Source organism: Budorcas taxicolor, chromosome 5 (genome assembly GCF_023091745.1).
Source record: "Budorcas taxicolor isolate Tak-1 chromosome 5, Takin1.1, whole genome shotgun sequence".
Classification (NCBI taxonomy): domain Eukaryota; kingdom Metazoa; phylum Chordata; class Mammalia; order Artiodactyla; family Bovidae; genus Budorcas; species Budorcas taxicolor.
In genome coordinates this window covers 145,888,459-145,907,251 of record NC_068914.1, presented here as the reverse complement: position 1 = coordinate 145,907,251, position 18,793 = coordinate 145,888,459, and the positions used below count along the sequence as shown (strand labels likewise).

At 41.9% G+C, this 18,793-nt stretch overlaps 1 protein-coding gene across 1 annotated transcript in view; it reads right to left on the bottom strand.

The window, feature by feature from the left end:
* LOC128048487 (antigen WC1.1-like) overlaps positions 1 to 18,793 on the bottom strand; it is a 54,823-nt gene that overhangs the window by 4,455 nt on the left and 31,575 nt on the right. Inside the window, exons 8-13 of the mRNA XM_052640887.1 lie at positions 10,497 to 10,811; positions 6,102 to 6,410; positions 5,659 to 5,976; positions 2,216 to 2,308; positions 1,828 to 2,142; positions 296 to 610 (exon numbers count right to left, since the gene is read on the bottom strand). Coding sequence (XP_052496847.1) covers positions 296 to 610; positions 1,828 to 2,142; positions 2,216 to 2,308; positions 5,659 to 5,976; positions 6,102 to 6,410; positions 10,497 to 10,811 — 1,665 coding nt within the window. The remainder of the gene's footprint in view (positions 1 to 295; positions 611 to 1,827; positions 2,143 to 2,215; positions 2,309 to 5,658; positions 5,977 to 6,101; positions 6,411 to 10,496; positions 10,812 to 18,793) is intronic.

The window sequence follows — 18,793 nt, the reverse complement described above, 5'->3', positions numbered from 1 at the left end:
TGAGTAACTAAGGTTTTTTGTCACAGTTAAATGACAAGAGACAACAGAACTTTCATCATTTACTTGACTGAGAAGGTCGCTGCATCTTATCAGCAGCTGATATTACTTTATCTAATTAGCAATTTACCAGACTCCACTTTCCATAACAAAAGGAAACAGACACAGACACAAATACAAACATACACCTACATTTTGTAGACTCAACCAAAGCCCATCAATTAGATTTGAAAATATAAAATCATACTAACAACATCTTACATGGTTGGGATTGATACAGAAACAGACAGTAAGTCACCTGCACACGAGATGTAGGCTTCCTCCTTGGGAGAGCATGAGTTGTAATCCCAAGGGTCAGAAGGACACTGCCAGAGAGAGGTGTCAGTTTTCTGACAACGGATTCCATCTACCCACCGTGGTCTAGAACCTTCTCTAAGAGCAACAGAAGAGTTGAGACTTCCACTGTCCCCACAGCCAAGCTGTCTGCAGATCATGGACACGGTGATGTCTTCCATGGGGCTGCGGCAGACACTGCCCCAGGTCCCGTTGTAGAAAACTTCCAGCCACCCAGCACACTCCTGGTCCTCACTCACCATCCTGAGGGCCAGGAACTCTGAGACTGAAAGGGAGGGGATGGGACACAGTGAGCACTCCACTTAGTGCTCTGGGTTTTCGTCTCACCCAGAAGTTGTGACCATACATCCCTGACTCAGTGGAGGAGATGCCCACTGGGTGACAAGACTGACTTTTGCCTCCCTTTCAGCTGACTTTGAACATTAATGTCTGTACATCTATTTCTACCAGAACAATGTAGATATGAACAGAGAGCAACACCAACTTGGGCACCTGCAGTGACAGGAGCTGATTCCTGCTTCCTGACAAAACTTCTAAAAGAACGGAATGTGATGTGGACAATGAAGTGGTCAGCAGAATAGCGGACCCCCAGAGATGTCCACAGCCTAATCCCAGAACCTGTGATATTGTTACCTTACATTTTGAAAGAGACTTTACAGATGCGATTAATAAGGACCTTGGGATGGAGAGATAGAGCTCAAATATTGAAGATTAACTATGTGAGCCCCGCCTAACACATCTTTAAACTCACTACATTGAGAAATGCATCATCTTTCCCAGCTCCAGTCAAAGGGAAATGTGAGTGAGGGAGAATAGTTGGAAGAGGCACTGTTGTCTGAAGAAGAATAAAGAGGGCTCTGAGCCAAGAAATGAGGCCACACAGAAACCACAAAAGGCTGGGAAAGGAGTCCTCCCAGAGACTCCAGGAAGAACATAGCCCTGTGGACACTGGGATGTTGGCCCACAGAGACTCTCTTCAGACTCCTAGCAAACAGAACTGTAAAGGAAAATTCTGAGCTTTCACTATGCCAGGCTCCTCTGTCCATGGGATTCTCAGGCAAGAATAATGGAATGGGTTGTCATACCCTCCTCCAGGGGATCTTCCTAACCCAGGGACTGAACCCACATCTCTTACATGTCCTGTTTGGCAGGCAGGTTATTTACCACTAGGGCAACTTGGGAAGCCCAGGATTTCAAGATGTTACTACCACAAGTAACTGCAGAATGAGCCCTGCTTTCAAGTGTTAGCTGTAAGAAATGGCTCTGTCAGGAAACATTGGTGAGAAGAAAGGACCAGAACGTCAGCTGATGCAGGAGGAAGTGAAAGAACCTCCTCTTCACATCTACTGGAAAGACAGGCTCCATGGGAGGAAGCCTCCTACTCTGGTCCTTTCAACATCTCTCCATCAGGGCTCAGACCCCCGTCCTCCAGGGCCCCACCCCTGCCCCAGAATGTGGACAGAGTGTAGTACAGACCTGAGCAGATGACCCCCGCGTCCTCCTTGTGTCTGCAGTCGTGCCGCCCCCAGCCCCGGGAAGGGCACCTCCACACGTGAGACTCATTTCCTGTACAGTTCAGGTCGTCCAGCCAGATAGGCCCTGATCCTGCCCCAAAGTGAGCAGACCTCGTGGCGTTGAGGGCTTCTCCACAGCCCAGCTGCCTGCACACTACGCGGGCATCGTTCAGGTCCCAGCCGTCATCACAGATGGTGCCCCAGGAGCCCTGGTCAAGGATCTCCACTCTCCCGGCGCAGGGACCGCCCCCGTCCACCAGGCGGAGCTGTCTGCTGTCTGAGGAGAGAGAAATGGGACAATGGGGCGGTGACGGGGTTGTAAAGGGTCTTCTCTTCTGTGGGACCCTCACCTGAGCAGTAGGGGGCGCTCTCCTCTGAGGCTGCAGAGCCTGCTGGTTCTGACAGGGAGTCATTGCACTGGGGCAGCGCCTGGGTCTGGTTTCCTGAAGAAACAGCAATGATCAGGGTGTTGGTGATTGAAAAACAGGAAAATAGTTAAACTAAATAATGACAAGCAGTGGGGTCTGAGAAGAAAAATGTGACATAGCAGTTTTTGCAGTTTAGTTGCTCAGTAGTTTCCAACTCTTTTTGACTCTATGCAGTGTAGTACTCCAGGCTCCTCTGTCCATGGGATTCTCAAGGCAAAAATACTGGGATGGATTGACATTTCCTCCTCCAGGGGATCTTCCCCAACCAGGAATCGAAATGTCATCTCCTGTATTTCCTGTATTGGCCAGCAGATTCTTTACCACTGAGCCTTTGGGGAAACCTAGGTTAACATAGCTGTAAAATTTTCATAACTGTAGTGTTCGCCTTCGCTATGAAGAGTTCTGCTTCTGACAGTGCCGCAATTTTTGTCTCAAGCACTAAGAATGAGTTAAATAATTTCTGTCCCTAAAGTGAAAGTGAAGTCACTCAGTTGTGTCTGACTCTGCGACTCCATGGACTGCAGCCTACCAGGCTCCTCCATCCATGGGATTCTCCAGGCAAGAGTACTGGAGTGGGTTGCCATTTCTTTCTCCAGGGGGTCTTCCCGACCCAGGGATCAAACCCAGGTCTCCCACATTGCAGGCAGAGCCACCAGGGAAGCCCCAAATCTGTCTGTCCCCAAATCTACCCCTAAATAGAAGAAGCAAAATAAAACACTTTCTGAAGTATTTCTACAATTTGTCATCTACAGTGTCTGCATTTTAAAAAAATATTTATTGAAAATAGATCTCATAAGAAACCAAGAGGAAATGTGGACATTAGAAACAATTCCCCAGGATACTTGGCTACTAGAGTTACTTGACAGAGAATTTAAAGAGGCTTGATTAAGGTGCCCACGGAATTAACTGAGAAAATGCACACCCTGATGGAAAAGAACAAATAATGCTAACAACAACAACAACAACAAAAATAAATTAAAATTCTAGAGCTGAAAAACTTACTAGTTGAAATTAAGAACTAAAGAAAGAGTGTATCAGCACATTAGCTCAGCATAAGGGAGAATCAATAAAGTCGAAGGTCATAGGACAAACACACCTCTATTTAGAAGTGCAGGCCACACAGTAAGTGTCTCAATTACACTGCTGTATAACAAATTATAAAAACAGCCTCTGAAGCTATATATATATATACATATACCCACACTCTTCATTTTCTTAAGTCTTCCTGGGTCAGTTATTTGAGAAAGACTCAACTTGGCAGTTGTGTCTTGGGATCTTTCATGTAGTTGCATTTGGATGTCCTCTGGGGTTGAAGTCAGCTGAGGACTTGACTGAACTTTGGTTAATAAAGAAATTTCTTGAATTATTTTAGGGATAAAAGGACATCATGACTGCAGCCCAATTCAGAAAGACTTTACATATTTATGGAGAAATGGGGCAGGAGGGGGACAGAGAGAGAGAGAGAAAGAGAGGAAGATTACAGTAAAATACTAATATTGGGAGATCCAGGTAAAAGACATCTGGGAATCTTTATATTATTTTTGCAACTTTCAAGTCTCAAATTAGGTCAAAATAAAAAAAATTAAAAGGTGAAAATAAGTCAGAAAGAATTCATTCCTAGGATACTTTCACTAAAAGAAATACAAATAATTTCAAAAACGTGAAACACCTAGGAGAAAATCTAGTAAAATATGTCAAAACCTCTGATAGACCTAAGTGAATGGAGGGATATGTCATGTCAATGAATTGGGAGACTCAAAATTGTCAAAGTCAATCATCCTCAAATTTCTGCTAGATTAAATATAATCTCAATCAATATACACTTATGAAGTTTCTTTTGGTGAAAAATAACAAACTAATGTCAAAATTTTTTTAAACATAAAAGGCCAAGAATGACCAACACAGTTGGCAAGAAGAGCAACATAGTTAGTTAATATAAAGTAATTCTTGTAAATTAAAATTACCCAAACTTACTATAAAATTACAATAATTAAGAAAATATAGTATTTGTGCAAGGATAGACAAATGATACAATGGAATAGAACAGAGAGTCTAAAAAAGGCTTAGACACATATGTCCTTCTCCTTATGGCAAAGGTGGCACACAGTGGAGACAAAAATCTTTTCAGAAAATGATTCTGAGTCAATTAGATGTCAATATGAAACTTGACCCTTAACTTATATAGATGTCAATCTCAGAAGGAATATACAAATATATGCAAGAGAAAAATAAACTTCTATAAGATACTATTGAAGAATGTTTTTATGGTCTTGGAGTAAGCAAAGTTCTTTTCAAAAGGATTTAAGAAGTACTGAATATACCGGGAAAAACTAGTAAGTTATATTTTCTCAAGATTAAGAACTTCACTCATCTAAGGACACGGTACCATTAAGAAAATGAAAATAAAAGACCAAGGATTAAATAAATAGCATAGATTTTCACCCAAGGCCATTGTCATGGTAAGTTGTGGCATCATATTTGTAATAGTCAAGGACAGAAAACAATTCAACTCTCTACCATCAGTCAAATGGATCAGTATATTGTCATGTGATCATTCAAAGAAGTACTCTACAGTAATAAAAATGAATAGTCAGCTGCTATAAACAACATCATGAGTGAATCCCAAACAAAATGTTGTGTCAAAGAAGTGAGACACACAAGAAACATACTGCATGATTTTATATAAAGTTCAAAAATCAATAAAATATCCTATGATTGTTGTTGTTGTTGTTGTTGTCCAACTGCCCAGTCATGTCCAACCTTTGTGACCCCATGGACTGCAGCATGCCAGGCCTCCCTGTCCCTCACCGTCTCCTGGAGTTTGCCCAAGTTCATGTTCATTGCATCAGTAATGCCATCCAGCCATCTCATCCTCTGACACCCTCTTCTCCTTCTGCCCTCAATCCTTCCTAGATTCAGAGACTTTCCCAATGAGTCATCTATCCACATCAGAAGAGCAAAATACTGGAACTTCAGCTTCAGCATCAGTCTTTCCAGTGAATATTCTATGATAGTAGAAGTTAAACTGTTTTCACTGGAGAGGACACAGGACATAGTTACTGGGAGGCGACAGTGACTCTGTAGTGCTGGGAGTGTTCTCTTGGCTTATCTGGGTTGGGGATCATGACTGAGGTCTACACTTATTGCTGGTGCATCATTTTCTATGATTATTTGTAAATAATAATGCTGCTTAAAAATATATTATTCCCCTTCACCCTTCTTGCCCTGACCTGAAAATGAATGAACAATGAGAGAAAGCATATTTCACCATAAATATCTGATTTTTGAAGCCATGTTTCCTTCACTTTCTGCTCTTGGGAACATTTAACTCCACGAGTACCAGTAGCCTTTCCCCCCTCTCTTACCTGAGCAGATCACATAGGCCGTGTTGTCATGGGAACAGTCAGGACCACCCAGGGCAGTCACAGGGCACGTCCATAAGAAGGACTCAGCCCCCGAGCAGTGAAATCGGACTGTTGAGATATGATTTCCTCCTTCTACAAAGTGTGGTCTTCTAGGGGTGGAGATGGCTACTCCACAGCCAAGCTGACGACAGACAACATTGGCATTGGCCAGACTCCAGTGGGAGGCACAGAGTGCTCTCCATCGTCCAGAAATATTCATCTCCACCTGCCCCTCACACTGAGAGGAGCCGTTTGTCATGAGCTGGACTTCTGCATACACTGGTAGAAGAAGACAGGATGTCAGCAAAATCTCATTTTTAAAAATACCTGAACAGAGAAGAGGGAGGAAAAACAAAAAGTTGAACACAGTGTGCAGGGAGGTTAAGTCCTGACCTGCATCTCACCTGAACAGACAACCTGAGCAGCTCCACTGTGGTGACAAGTGCCCCCTGGACAGAGCACTCTGGGGCAGGACCAGAGCTTAGGCTCCTCCCCCTCACACCTGAACTCTTCAGCCCAGACCCGGCCATCTGACTCTCTGAAGGGCACGTGTCCCAGGACAGACACAGATTTGCTGCATCCCAGCTCTGCACAGATGACCTGCGCAGTGGGAAGTGTGAAGTTTACATCAGACACTGGGGTCCAGTCTTCTCCAGAATACACTTCTACTCGCCCTGAGCAAGGTCCTTCTCCTCCAGCCAGACGCACAAATCCTAAGGGGAACAATCAACAGCAGCAACAAACCCTGTGAGTGTTCATAGTCCTTGCTTGGCATTGGAAACAGCACATCATAGGCAAGGATGTGAAAGTGTTTCATCTCTAGGAGTGGGACATGGAGAGAGAATTTGACAATTAGTGTCAGAATCGTATTAGTAATTTCATGAGCGAGTTTATGGAAAGAAACCCAGAAAAATTTTCAGTCATTAAGAATGTATATTTGGAGGTTGATTAGGATGAGAATTCCTCATCTAGGCACCTGGAAATGACAAGACCCAAGGAAACTACACTGCAGCAGGCATCAGACTTGAGCACAGAGCTGAACTAACTCAGAGTGAAGCAGGTTTATGGGATTCAATAGTGTAGAGGACTAAGAGCCAGACAAGGTTAGAAGGCCATCTGAGATTTCTGGAGCTAGAATTCTGGCCAGTTTTCTCTCAGGAGCCAATAATCAAGTCACTGAAGATAGGGGACTTCATAGTGGGATATCTATTAATTCAGGCTAGACTGTAGACAGACTTATGGCTCACAGGAGGAAAGCTAGACATCATACCAAGTCTATAAGTCTATTATGATTTTTTTTTATATTATAACAAGCTTATTATGATTTTGGGACTTCCCTGGTGGCTCAGACGGTAAAGCGTCTGTCTACAATGTGGGAGACCTGGGTTTGATCCCTGAGTCAGGAAGATCCCCTGGAGAAGGAAATGACAATCCACTCCAGTACTATTGCCTCAAAAATCCCATGGACAGAGGAGCCTGGTAGGCTACAGTCCATGGGGTCGCAAAGAGTCAGATATGACTGAGCGACTTCACTTTCACATTATGACTTCACATATATTTCCTATAATTCTTGATGGTGAAAAATTCCCAGGATTTCTTAGGTGACTTGATTGTGAAAAGAAGTTGTCCATAAATGAGTTTGAATATTAAGAAAGTTCAGAGAGTCATAGAAGAGGGAGGGGCTGGTCCTAGCCATCTTTCTTGAAAGCCTAGGATTTATCAAGGGAGAGAATGAGTTTTCAGTGGGAGTATGCAAATCAGCTGAGTTTGATTACTTTCTACTAGACATGGGGATCTAAGACATGGGAATCTTAGCAAATACTAAGAAATGATGATAATTTAATGTGTTTTAATCCTACATATATGCTAACTGCGTATTCCTTTCCTATTTGGATTCTTGAGAAATAGCTAGCATGCATTAAAAAAAAAAAAGAGAGAGAGAGAGAGGGAGAGAAAGAGAACAGAGAGCAAGCAAGCCATTTGTAATTTAGAGATTTCCAAATGCAAAAACTTCAATATGGATGAAAGATAGACAGACTTGAGGAAAATATTTTTGACAGATTTTATCCACTGTGCTCCTCCCATCTGGCCACCTAACCCTGCTACCCTTTCCCATTTTACCCACACCAGACAAGAGAACAATCATAAAAGCTACAAATGGATGGAAAGGAGACTCTGAAAGGGAAGAACTTCTGTAGGAGTGGAGTGTGGGTGGGGTGTGTGGTAGGTTAAACTGGGAGTGGACGGAGTATAAAACTGAAAGAGATCAAACTGGTCTGATGGGGAGTTCAGTCACAGATTACTCTTTCTAATTAAATAATTTTTACTCAACACCTTGTTAGTTTCTGTATTAGTCCCACCAGATTATGAATTTAGAAAGAACAAATATTGCTTACATGTTATTGTAGATAGCCTGACACATGTTAGACACTCAAATATATTCAGAACAAAGTCTTATACACATCAGGATAGTCTCCCAAGACAAATTATTATTATTTCTTTTTTACTTTATATTTGCTTTCAAATGGAAAAATAAGTGTGGGAACATTGCAAGAAAATTTATGAACTAGAAGGATGATGTGAGGGGATAGGTTATTAAAAATAATAAAACCAACCATGTTCTTATATAACAATAGGGAGAATGGGGCAGAATATAAATATCTAACAGACACAAAGACATACACGCACAGAAATTTAGTATTTGAAGAAGGTAATATTTTATATCATTAGAGAGGACAGACTGTTCAATAAATAGTGCTGAAACACTTTTTGGCCCCCATTTTCCAGGTTTAGTCTATTTGCAAAAGAAACATCAACCTGAGCCATAGGAGGGACCTCAGGGGCCAGGCTGTCAGGAAAGGATTCTCTCTGCACCTATGCCTGAGCCTGGGAGAGCCCTGATTTTCTGTATCTCAGCTTCTGCTTAGGGCCTTTTGTCCCAAAGGCTATCTCACTGTTATAGCTTTGGGGCTGGATTTTATCCAGGGAACCACGAGAGCCTGAGGGACCAGGTAGATTTTCATCATTGTTCACGTAGATCACATCCTTACTTCTCTCCCTCTGGCCAAGGTGGCCTCTCTTCTCCCTGTAGCTGTGATGCATCTGCCCCCAGACCAACCCTCAGCCCTCTGACCTTCAGCCTGACCTGACCCTGGACCCTCTGGTTCTTCACCTATCACTCCGGATTCCTACTGGTTTGACTGGGACAGAGCACTGTGTGGCCTGAGGTGTAGGAAATATCCTTGTTGGGTGAGGGATGTGGCCTCTCAGAGATCCACAAAGATCAAGTATCTTCCTGGAAGACCAGACCTGCCCTCGACCCTTTGGCTGCCCATTCCCCTCTGAAAGCCAGAGGGTATCAGTGTGACCTTTCCATCAAGGTGCAGCAAAGGCCAAGGAGAGTGCATCCCTAGAGGCCCAGAAATAGAACCTCTGATTGGGAAATGAAATGGAGAGAGAGAGGAGAGGCTACAAGGGAGTCATATCTGAATCCTCTGCAGAGGTCTGATATTTAAGTAGGAGGATGTTACTTGAAGGTAATATTGAGAATCTATTTTCATGTGGTTTATTACAAATACAAGCACCTTTTTAGAGTCTGTTATATTCAAGAATTTTGACCAATGTTGGGAATGTAAGTCACAATAAAACAATGCCCTTATCTTTTTAGAAGTGCAGGAGAAAAACAAGTAGACAGTTTAAAGCCCTCCAAAATGTTTATGAGAGACTTGGATAATCAAAGAAAGGGAAAATTGCCCTTCCAGAGGGCCATTTATTTATATGAATAGACTGCAACAAAGGCAAAATGAAACTGTGGTCAGATTTATCCTTGTCTGGTCTCTTGCTGTACAGACATCCTGTGTCCTTAGGCGCACGTAGCATCCTCCACATCACACCTGGACCTTCAGCGCTGCTCAGAGAACCCCACAGGTGACTTTGTCAGCTCCCATTGCCCTTCCATCCCTCCTAGCTATGATAACTCTCTTCCAGCTTCTTCTTCCAGCTTGTCCCCTTACTTCTATTTCTAGCAAATAAACTCCCAATTGCGATTCTCTTATATCGCTGAAATCATCAGGTGTAAACTATATAATCTCTTACTATAAAACACAAAATCAGTATTTCATTGCCTCCACCTTTGATGTGTCAGTGCATGGCTAACGTGTTCTTTCAAAGATTTGGTTTATGCAGATGTTTTAAAAGAAAATATGGACAAAGAATCTTTTCTAATTACAATGGAAGGAGAAGCATTTCATCCACAGTTCTCTGGTTCTACCAGCCAAATGGCTGTGAATATTTACATTTAAATTTGTAAAGGAGACTTAAACTTTGGCATGAATCCATAAATTGCTTTCTGATTTGTTTAATGATGTCCCCTGTGCCTCCACTCCTACTGACCTAGTGCAAAATAGTGTATCATAGGGTAACTACGGAAACAACTCCACCCAGGGAGGTGGACCCTCATTCTTGTCCCTCCCTTCTATGGGTTCACTGTGCAAAGAGGTCTGTGTGTGGTGATTTGCAAGTATTTCACTCTTCCAAAAACTATATAAAAAATTATGAAGATCAATTATAATTGGAAATAATAGATTAAACTCTGTCAGGTAAGATCACTGGAGAATAAATATCAGAGACTGACAAGAGGAAAGTAGGAAGCCCATCCTCACAGATAAATGTGCCCTCAGGGAGGATGGGTAGATGTCTAGACCTCTATAACTCAGTCATCTTCTATCGTCAGGTGATCAGACACCAACTTCCTTGGAACTTTCTACTTTCTCAGCCCATGGACAATGCACTGACCGTACCTGAGCAAACGACCCCAGCATCCTCTGCATGACTACAGTCGTGCCGCCCCCAGCCCCGGGAAGGGCACCTCCACACGTGGGACTCCTTTCCTCCGCAGTTCAGGTCGTCCAGCCAGATGGGCCCTGATCCCTGACCTAATTGAGCAAATTTCAAGGCATTGAGGGCTCCTCCACAGCCCAGCTGCCTGCACACCACGCGGGCATCGTCCAGGTCCCAGCCGTCATCACAGATGGTGCCCCAGGAGCCCTGGTCAAGGATCTCCACTCTCCCGGAGCAGGGACCACTCCCGTCCACCAGGCGGAGCTGCCTGCTGTCTAAGAAGAGAGAAATGAGACAATGAGGGGTTGACGGGGTCGTAGGGGCCTGGGACGGGGTGGTGGGAATGAGAAGAGTCTTCAGGTCTTGAGTCTCCTCTGAGGCTGCAGAGCCTGCTGGTTGAGACACGGAGTTTTGCACTCCGGCAAGCAAAATGAAGATCATGGCATCTGGTCCCATGGCTTCATGGGAAATAGATGGGGAAAGAGTAGAAACAGTGTCAGACTTTTTTTTTGGGGGGGGGGGGCTCCAAAATCACTGCAGATGGTGACTGCAGCCATAAAATTAAAAAACGCTTACTCCTTGAAAGAAAAGTTATGACCAACCTAGTTAGTATATGCAAAAGCAGAGACGTTATTTGCCGACTAAGGTCCGTCTAGTCAAGGCTATGGTTTTTCCTGTGGTCATGAATGGATGTGAGAATTGGACTGTGAAGAAGGCTGAACGCCAAAGAATTGATGCTTTTGAACTGTGGTGTTGGAGAAGACTCTTGCAAGTCCCTTGGATTGCAAGGAGATCCAACCAGTCCATTCTGAAGGAGATCAGCCCTGGGATTTCTTTGGAAGGAATGATGCTAAAGCTGAAACTCCAGTACTTTGGTCACCTCATGAGAAGAGTTGACTCACTGGAAAAGACTCTGATGCTGGGAGGAATTGGGGGCAGAGGAGAAGGGGACGACAGAGGATGAGATGTCTGGATGGCATCACTGACTTGATGAACGTGAGTCTGAGTGAACTCTGGGAGATGGTGATGGACAGGGAGGCCTGGCATGTTGCGTTCATGGGGTCGCAAAGAGTCAGACACGACTGAGCGACTGAACTGAACTGAACTGAACTGAAGCACCTGGGTCTGGTATCTCATAGTAGCAATGAGAATAATAAGGTTGAAAATGGGCAAAAATAGGATATATTACTCTACTGAGTAGTGTGACACAGCTGATGTTACCCAAGTCCTATTGGTATTAATCTTCTGATTTGTAGAGTTCTGCATTGTTGTTTTTGAGTCATCAAGTCATTTCCAACTCTCTTGTGACTGTATGGACAGTAGTCTGCCAGGCTTCTCTGTCCATGGGATTTCCCAGGCAAGACTACTGGAGTAAGTTGCCATTTCCTTCTCCAGGGAATCTTCCCAACCCATGGATCAGCCAGGCATCTCCTGCACGGACAGGTAAATCCTTTAACACTGAGCCACCAGGGAAGCCAGACAAAGGTCTGTCTAGTCAAAGTTATGGTTTTTCCAGTAGTCATGTATGGATGTGAGATATGGACTATAAAGAAAGCTGAGCACTGAAGAATTGATGCTTTTGAACTGTGGTGTTGGAGAAGACTCTTAAGAGTTCCTTGGACTGCAAGGAGATCCAGTCATTTCTAAAGGAAATTAGTCTGAATATTCATTGGGAAGACTGATGCTGAAGCTGAAACTTTGACCACCTGATGGGAAGAACTGACTCAATGGAAAAGACCTTGATGCTGGGAAAGACTGAATGCAGGAGAAGGGGACGACAGAGGAAGAGATGTTTGGATGGTATCACTGACTCAACGGACATGAGTTTGAGCAAGCTCGGGGAGTTAGTGATGGACAGGGAAGCCTGGCATGCTGCAGTCCATGGGGGTCACACGGAGTTAGACATGACTGAGTGACTGAACTGACTGATAAATAAATAAGAAAATTTTAAACATTCTAGAGAAAAATGGTAATGAAAGCTATCATAAAGTCTTCTAAAATAACTTTAAATATTTACTTGTTTATCACTCCCTGCATCTGATAACAAATATAAAAACAGACATACAGACACCTACAAATGTGAACACACACATACACACACCCCTACCTGAATTAAAGTTTCACTAGAGGAAGGACTTTGCATATTTTATTTACCCTGTTTTTCTGCTATTAGGACAGTTACCTACATATTGTATGCACTCATTCAACAAGATTCAACAAGTATGTATATGGAGAACCTTTTCTAAATACCTTGATAGTTGCTTAATAAATATTTATTGAATGAATGTGTAGACAAATAAAATTCAGTGAAACAGAAGTCCTTTAGCTTCATGCTAAACAATGAAATATCAATAGTAAAGCAAATGTAAGTTAAAAGTAATGGTTTGTGAAAATAAATAGTGCATATTAAAAATAAGTTTAATTTACCACACAGCATTGCTATTAGGTAGGCATTGTTGGGTTTCCCCAGTGGGCTCAGTGGTAAAGAATCTGCTAGAAATACAGTAGATGCAGGTTTGATGCCAGGGTCAGGAAGATCCCCTGGAGAAGGAAATGGCAACCCACTCCAGTATTCTTGCCTGGAAAATCCTATGGATAGAAGAGCCTGGCAGGCTACAGTCCATGGGGTGGAAAAGAGTTGAACACAACTTAATGATTCAACAACAACAACAAAATTAGTTTGTCTCTAAGTACAGAATTAATTTATATTCAAAATTTCACTTACATAATGTTAAAGGAAAATTATTAAATAGATTATAAGCTACTCTTCTCTATTATTCAGTATGAAACATAGGCAATTGTACAAAACCAATAAAATACTTAGGGATAAATTTAACAAAGGAGGTAAAACTCTTGAATGATGAAAGCTATAGGACAGTGATGAATGATATTGAAGAAGACACAAATAAGTGGAGAGATAATCTGTGATCATGGGTTGGAAGACCTTATATTGTTAAAATGCTCATGCTACACAAAGAAATCTACAGATTCACTGTAATCATTAACAAAATCCAAGTGAAAATTTTCACACATATGGAATAAACAATCCTAAAGTTTCTCTGGAACCACAAAAGACTCTGAATATCAAAATAAATCTTGAGAAAGAACAATGCTGGAGGTGTCATGCATCCTGATTTGAAACTATATTACAAAGTTGTACTAATAAAAATAGTATGGTATTTGTATAAAAATGGGCACAGATATCAACAGAACAGAATAGACAGCCCAGAAATAAATCCAAATATATATAGTCAGTTAGATTTTGACAAAGGAGCCAAGAATCTACAATGGGAAAATGAAGTCTCTTCAATGAATGGTGTTATGAAAATTAGACTGCTACGTGCAAAAGATGCAATGGCACCACTGTCCATACACCATTCACAAAACTCAACTCAAAATGGATTAAAAACTTAATCATAAGTACTGAAGTCATAAAAATCCTAGAAGAAAAAGCAAGGGGAAAATGTCCTTGACCTCAGTCTTTGTGATGATATTTTGGATTTGATGCCAAAAACAAAGGCAATAAGACCAAAATAGCCAAGTGAAACTACATGAAACTTAAAAACTTCTGCACAAAGGAAATGATATGCAGAATGAAGAGACTATCTGTGGAATTAAAGAAGATATTACCAAATTATATGTACTTCAGAAGAGTTAATATCCAAACTATTAATATTTAAAGAACTTACAACTCAATAGCAGAAGAAAAAAAAACAGTCTGATTTCAAAATGGGCAGAGGACCTAAATAGACATTTTTTTTTTTCACAGAAAACATCCATTTGGCCAACAGGTACATGAAAAGGTGCACAATATTAGTAGTTACCACCAGGTCAATGTAAATCAAAACCACAATAAGATATCACCTCACAGAATTGCTTTTATCAAAAAGACAAGAAATAGAAAGAATTGGTGATAATGTGAAGAGAAGAAAAAGTTTCTACACAGTTTCAGGGAATGTAAGCTGAGCATCCCCTATGGAAAAGTTTTGAGGTTCCTGAAAAATTAAAAACAGAACTGCCGTATGATTTAGCAATTTTCCTTTTGAGTATTTACTTGAAGGAAATGGAAATACTAACTTGAAAATATATGTGCAACCCAATGTTCACTGAAGAATTATTTACAATAACCAGATAATGTAAGCCTTCATTGATGAATGAATGGATAAAGAAAATGTTTATAAATATATATAATGTTTATATATACAATATAATTTATATGTAAATATAGATAATATATAAGGTATATTGTATACAAATAATATATAAACTTACATATAATGTTTATATATATTTATATATATATAACGTTTAAATATACATACAGTCACCAAAAATAGAAATTCTCATCATTTGCAACAAATAAATGTACCTTGAAGGCATTATGCTAAGTGAGCTAAACCTAATGGATACAGAAAAATGTCATATGATCTCATTTATAGGTGGAATCTTAAAATAGATTTTTTAAAAAAGCTTTCAGAGATGCAAAGAGCAATTTGCTGTTGCCAGAAGTGTGTTGATGTGGGAAAATGGATGAAGGTGGGCAAAATGGATGAAGGTAGTCAAAAGGCACAAACTTCCAGCACTAAAATTAATGTCATGAGGATGTAGTGTACAGTATGGGGAGTACAGTTAACGTGTGTGTGCTCAGTCTTGTCCATCTGTTTGTAACCCGTGGACTGTAGCCTGAGAGGCTTCTCTATTCACGAGATTTCCCAGGCAAAAATACTGGAGTAGGGTTGCCATTTCCTCCTCCAGGGGATCTTCAGAACCCAGGGAGGGAACCCACATCTCTTATGTCTCTTGCATTGGAAAGGGGATTCTTTACCACTTATTTAACTTATATACAGAGTACATCATGAGAAACGCTGGGCTGGAAGAAGCACAAGCTGGACTCAAGATTGCTGGGAGAAATATCAATAACCTCAGATGTGAAGATGACACCACCCTTATGGCAGAAAGTGAAGAACTAAAGAGCCTCCTGATGAACGTGAAAGAGGAGAGTGAAAAAGTTGGCTTAAAGCTCAACATTCAGAAAACTAAGATCATGGCATCTGGTCCCATCACTTCATGGCAAATAGATGGGGAAACAGTGTCAGACTTTATTTTGGGGGCCTCCAAAATCACTGCAGATGGTGATTGCAGCCATGAAATTAAAAGACGCTTACACCTTGGAAGGAAAGTTATGACCAACCTAGACAGCATATTAAAAAGCAGATATATTACTTTGCCAACAAAGGTCCACCTAGTCAAGGTTATGGTTTTTCCATTGGTCATGTATGGATGTGAGAGTTGGACTATAAAGAAGGCTGAGGGCTGAAGAATTGAGACTTTTGAGCTGTGGTGTTGGAGAAGACTCCTGAGAGTCCCTTGGACTGCAAGGAGATCCAACCAGTCCATCCTAAAGGAGATCAGTCCTGGGTGTTCATTGGAAGGACTTATGCTAAAGCTAAAACTCCAATACTTTGGCAACCTGATGCAAAGAGATGACTCATTTGAAAAGACCCTGATGCTGGGAAAGATTGAAGGCAGGAGGAGAAGGGAACAACAGAGGATGAGATGGTTGGACGGCATCACCGACTCGATGGACATGGGTTTGGGTAGACTCCAGGAGTTGGTGATGGACGGAGGCTTGGCGTGCTGCAGTTCATGGGGTCACAAAGAATTGAACATGACTGAGTGACTGAACTGAACTGAAATGAACAAATACATAAGCATTATGTTGTACACCTGAAACTAATGCTAATATTGTAATGTGAATTATATGTCAACTACAAATTTTAAAAAGTAGTGTTGCAACATGTGGATTAAATCAGCTTCATGTTAAATTCTGAGTTAAATTCACCCATTCCCTTCCATTTTAGTTCACTGATTTTTTAAATTTATTTATTTTAATTGGAGGCTACTTACTTTACAATATTGTATTGGTTTTGCCATGCATCAACATGAATCTGCCAAGGATGTACACGTGTTCCCCATCCTGAACACCCCTCCCACCTCCCTCCCCATACCATCCCTCTGGGTCATCCCAGTTCACCAGCCCCAAGCATCCTGTATCTTGCATTGAACCTGGACTGGCAATTTGTTTCATATATGATATTATACATGTTTCAATGCCATTCTCCCAAATCATCCCACCCTCTCCCTCTCCCTCTCCCACAGAGTCGAAAAGTCTGTTCTATACATCTGTTTCTCTTTTGCTGTCTCGCATACAGGGTTATCATTACCATCTTTGTAAATTCCATATATATGCATTAGTATACTGTATTGGTATTCTTTCTGGCTTACTTCACTCTGTATAATAGGCTCCAGTTTCATCCACCTCGTTAGAACTGATTCAAATGTATTATTTTTAATGGCTGAATAATACTCCATTGTGTATATGTACCACAGCAACCCCTGCAGCTCAATTCCAGAAAAATAAATAACCCAATCAAAAAATGGGCCAAAGAACTAAACAGACATTTCTCCAAAGAAGACAGACAGATGGCTAACAAACATGAAAAGATGCTCAACAGCACTCATTATCAGAGAAATGCAAATCAAAACTAAAATGAGGTACCATTTCACACCAGTCAGGATGGCTGCTATCCGAAAGTCTACAAGCAATAAATGCTGGAGAGGGTGTGGAGAAAAGGGAACCCTCTTACACTGTTGGTGGGAATGCAAGCTAGTACAGCCACTATGGTGAGCAATGTGGAGATTCCTTAAAAAACTGGAGATAGAACTGCCTTACGACCCAGCAATCCCACTGCTGGGCATACACACTGAGGAAACCAGAATTGAAAGAGACACATGTACCTCAATGTTCACCGCAGCACTGTTTATAATAGCCAGGACATGGAAGCAACCTAGATGTCCATCAGCAGATGAATGGGTAAGAAAGTTCACTGATTCTTAAAATATTAATATTCACTCTTGCCATCTCCTGTTTGACCACTTCCAATTTGCCTTGATTCATGGACCTAACATTCCAGGTGCCTATGCAATATTGCTCTTTACAGCAACGGACTTTACTTCTATCACCCATCACATCGACAACTGGGTGTTGTTTTTGCTTTGTCTCTGTCTCTTCATTCTTTCTGGAGTTATTTCTCCACACTTCTCCAGTAGTGTACTGGACACCTAACAACCTGGGGAGTTCATCTTTCAGTGTCATACCTTTTTGCCTTTTCATACTGTTCATGGGGTTCACAAGGCAAGAATACTGAAATGGTTTGCCATTCCCTTCTCCAGTGGACCACATTTTGTCAGAATTCTCCACCATTACCTGTTTGTCTTGGATGGCCCTACAAAGCATGGCTCATAGTTTCACTGAGCTAGGCAAGGCTGTGGTCCATGTGATCAGTTTGGTTAGTTTTTGTGACTGTAGTTTCATTCTCTCTGCCCTCTGATGGATAGGGTTAAGAGGCTAATGGAAGCTTCCTGATGAGAGAGACTGATGGAGGGGGAAAGTGGGTCTTGTTCTGATGGGCAGGGGCATGTTCAGTAAATCTTTCATCCAGTTTTCTGTTGACGGGTGGGGCTGTTTCCTTCCTGTTGCTTGATCTGAGGCCAAACTATGGTGGAGGTACTGAAGATAATGGTGACCTTCTTCAAAAGGTCCCCTGTACCCACTGCTGCACTTGGTGCTTCCAACTCTGAAGCAAGCCACTGCCAACACATCCCTCTGTCAGAGACTCCTGGACACTCATGGGCATGTCTGAGTCAGTCTCCTGTGGGGTCACTGCTCCTTTCTCCTGGGTCCTGGTGCACACAGGTTTTGTTTCTGCCCTCCAAGAGCCTGTTTCCCCAGTCCTGTGTGATTTCTGGTGGTTCTATGGTAGAGTTAATGACGACCTCCTCCAAAAGGGCTTATGCTATACCCAGGTCTGCTGCACCCAGAGCCTCTGCGGCAGGCCACTGTTGACCCACACCTCTGCAGGAGACACCCAGACATAGTTCTGGCTCAGTCTCTGTAGGGAAAACCACTAGATCATTCAGCTATGACCGAGGTCAAATCCTTTATCATTATAGAGTGGAAGTGACAAATAGATTCAAGGGATTAGATCTGACAGACAGAGTGCCTGAAGAACCATGGACAGAGGTTTGTGACATTCTACAGGAGGCAGTGATCAAGACAGTCTTCAAGAAAAAGAAATGCAAAAAGGCAAAATGGTTGTCTGAGGAGGCCTTACAAATAGCTGAGAAAAGAAGAGAAGCTAAAGGCAAAGGAGAAAAGGAAATATATACCCATTTGAATGTAGGGTTCCAAAGAGTA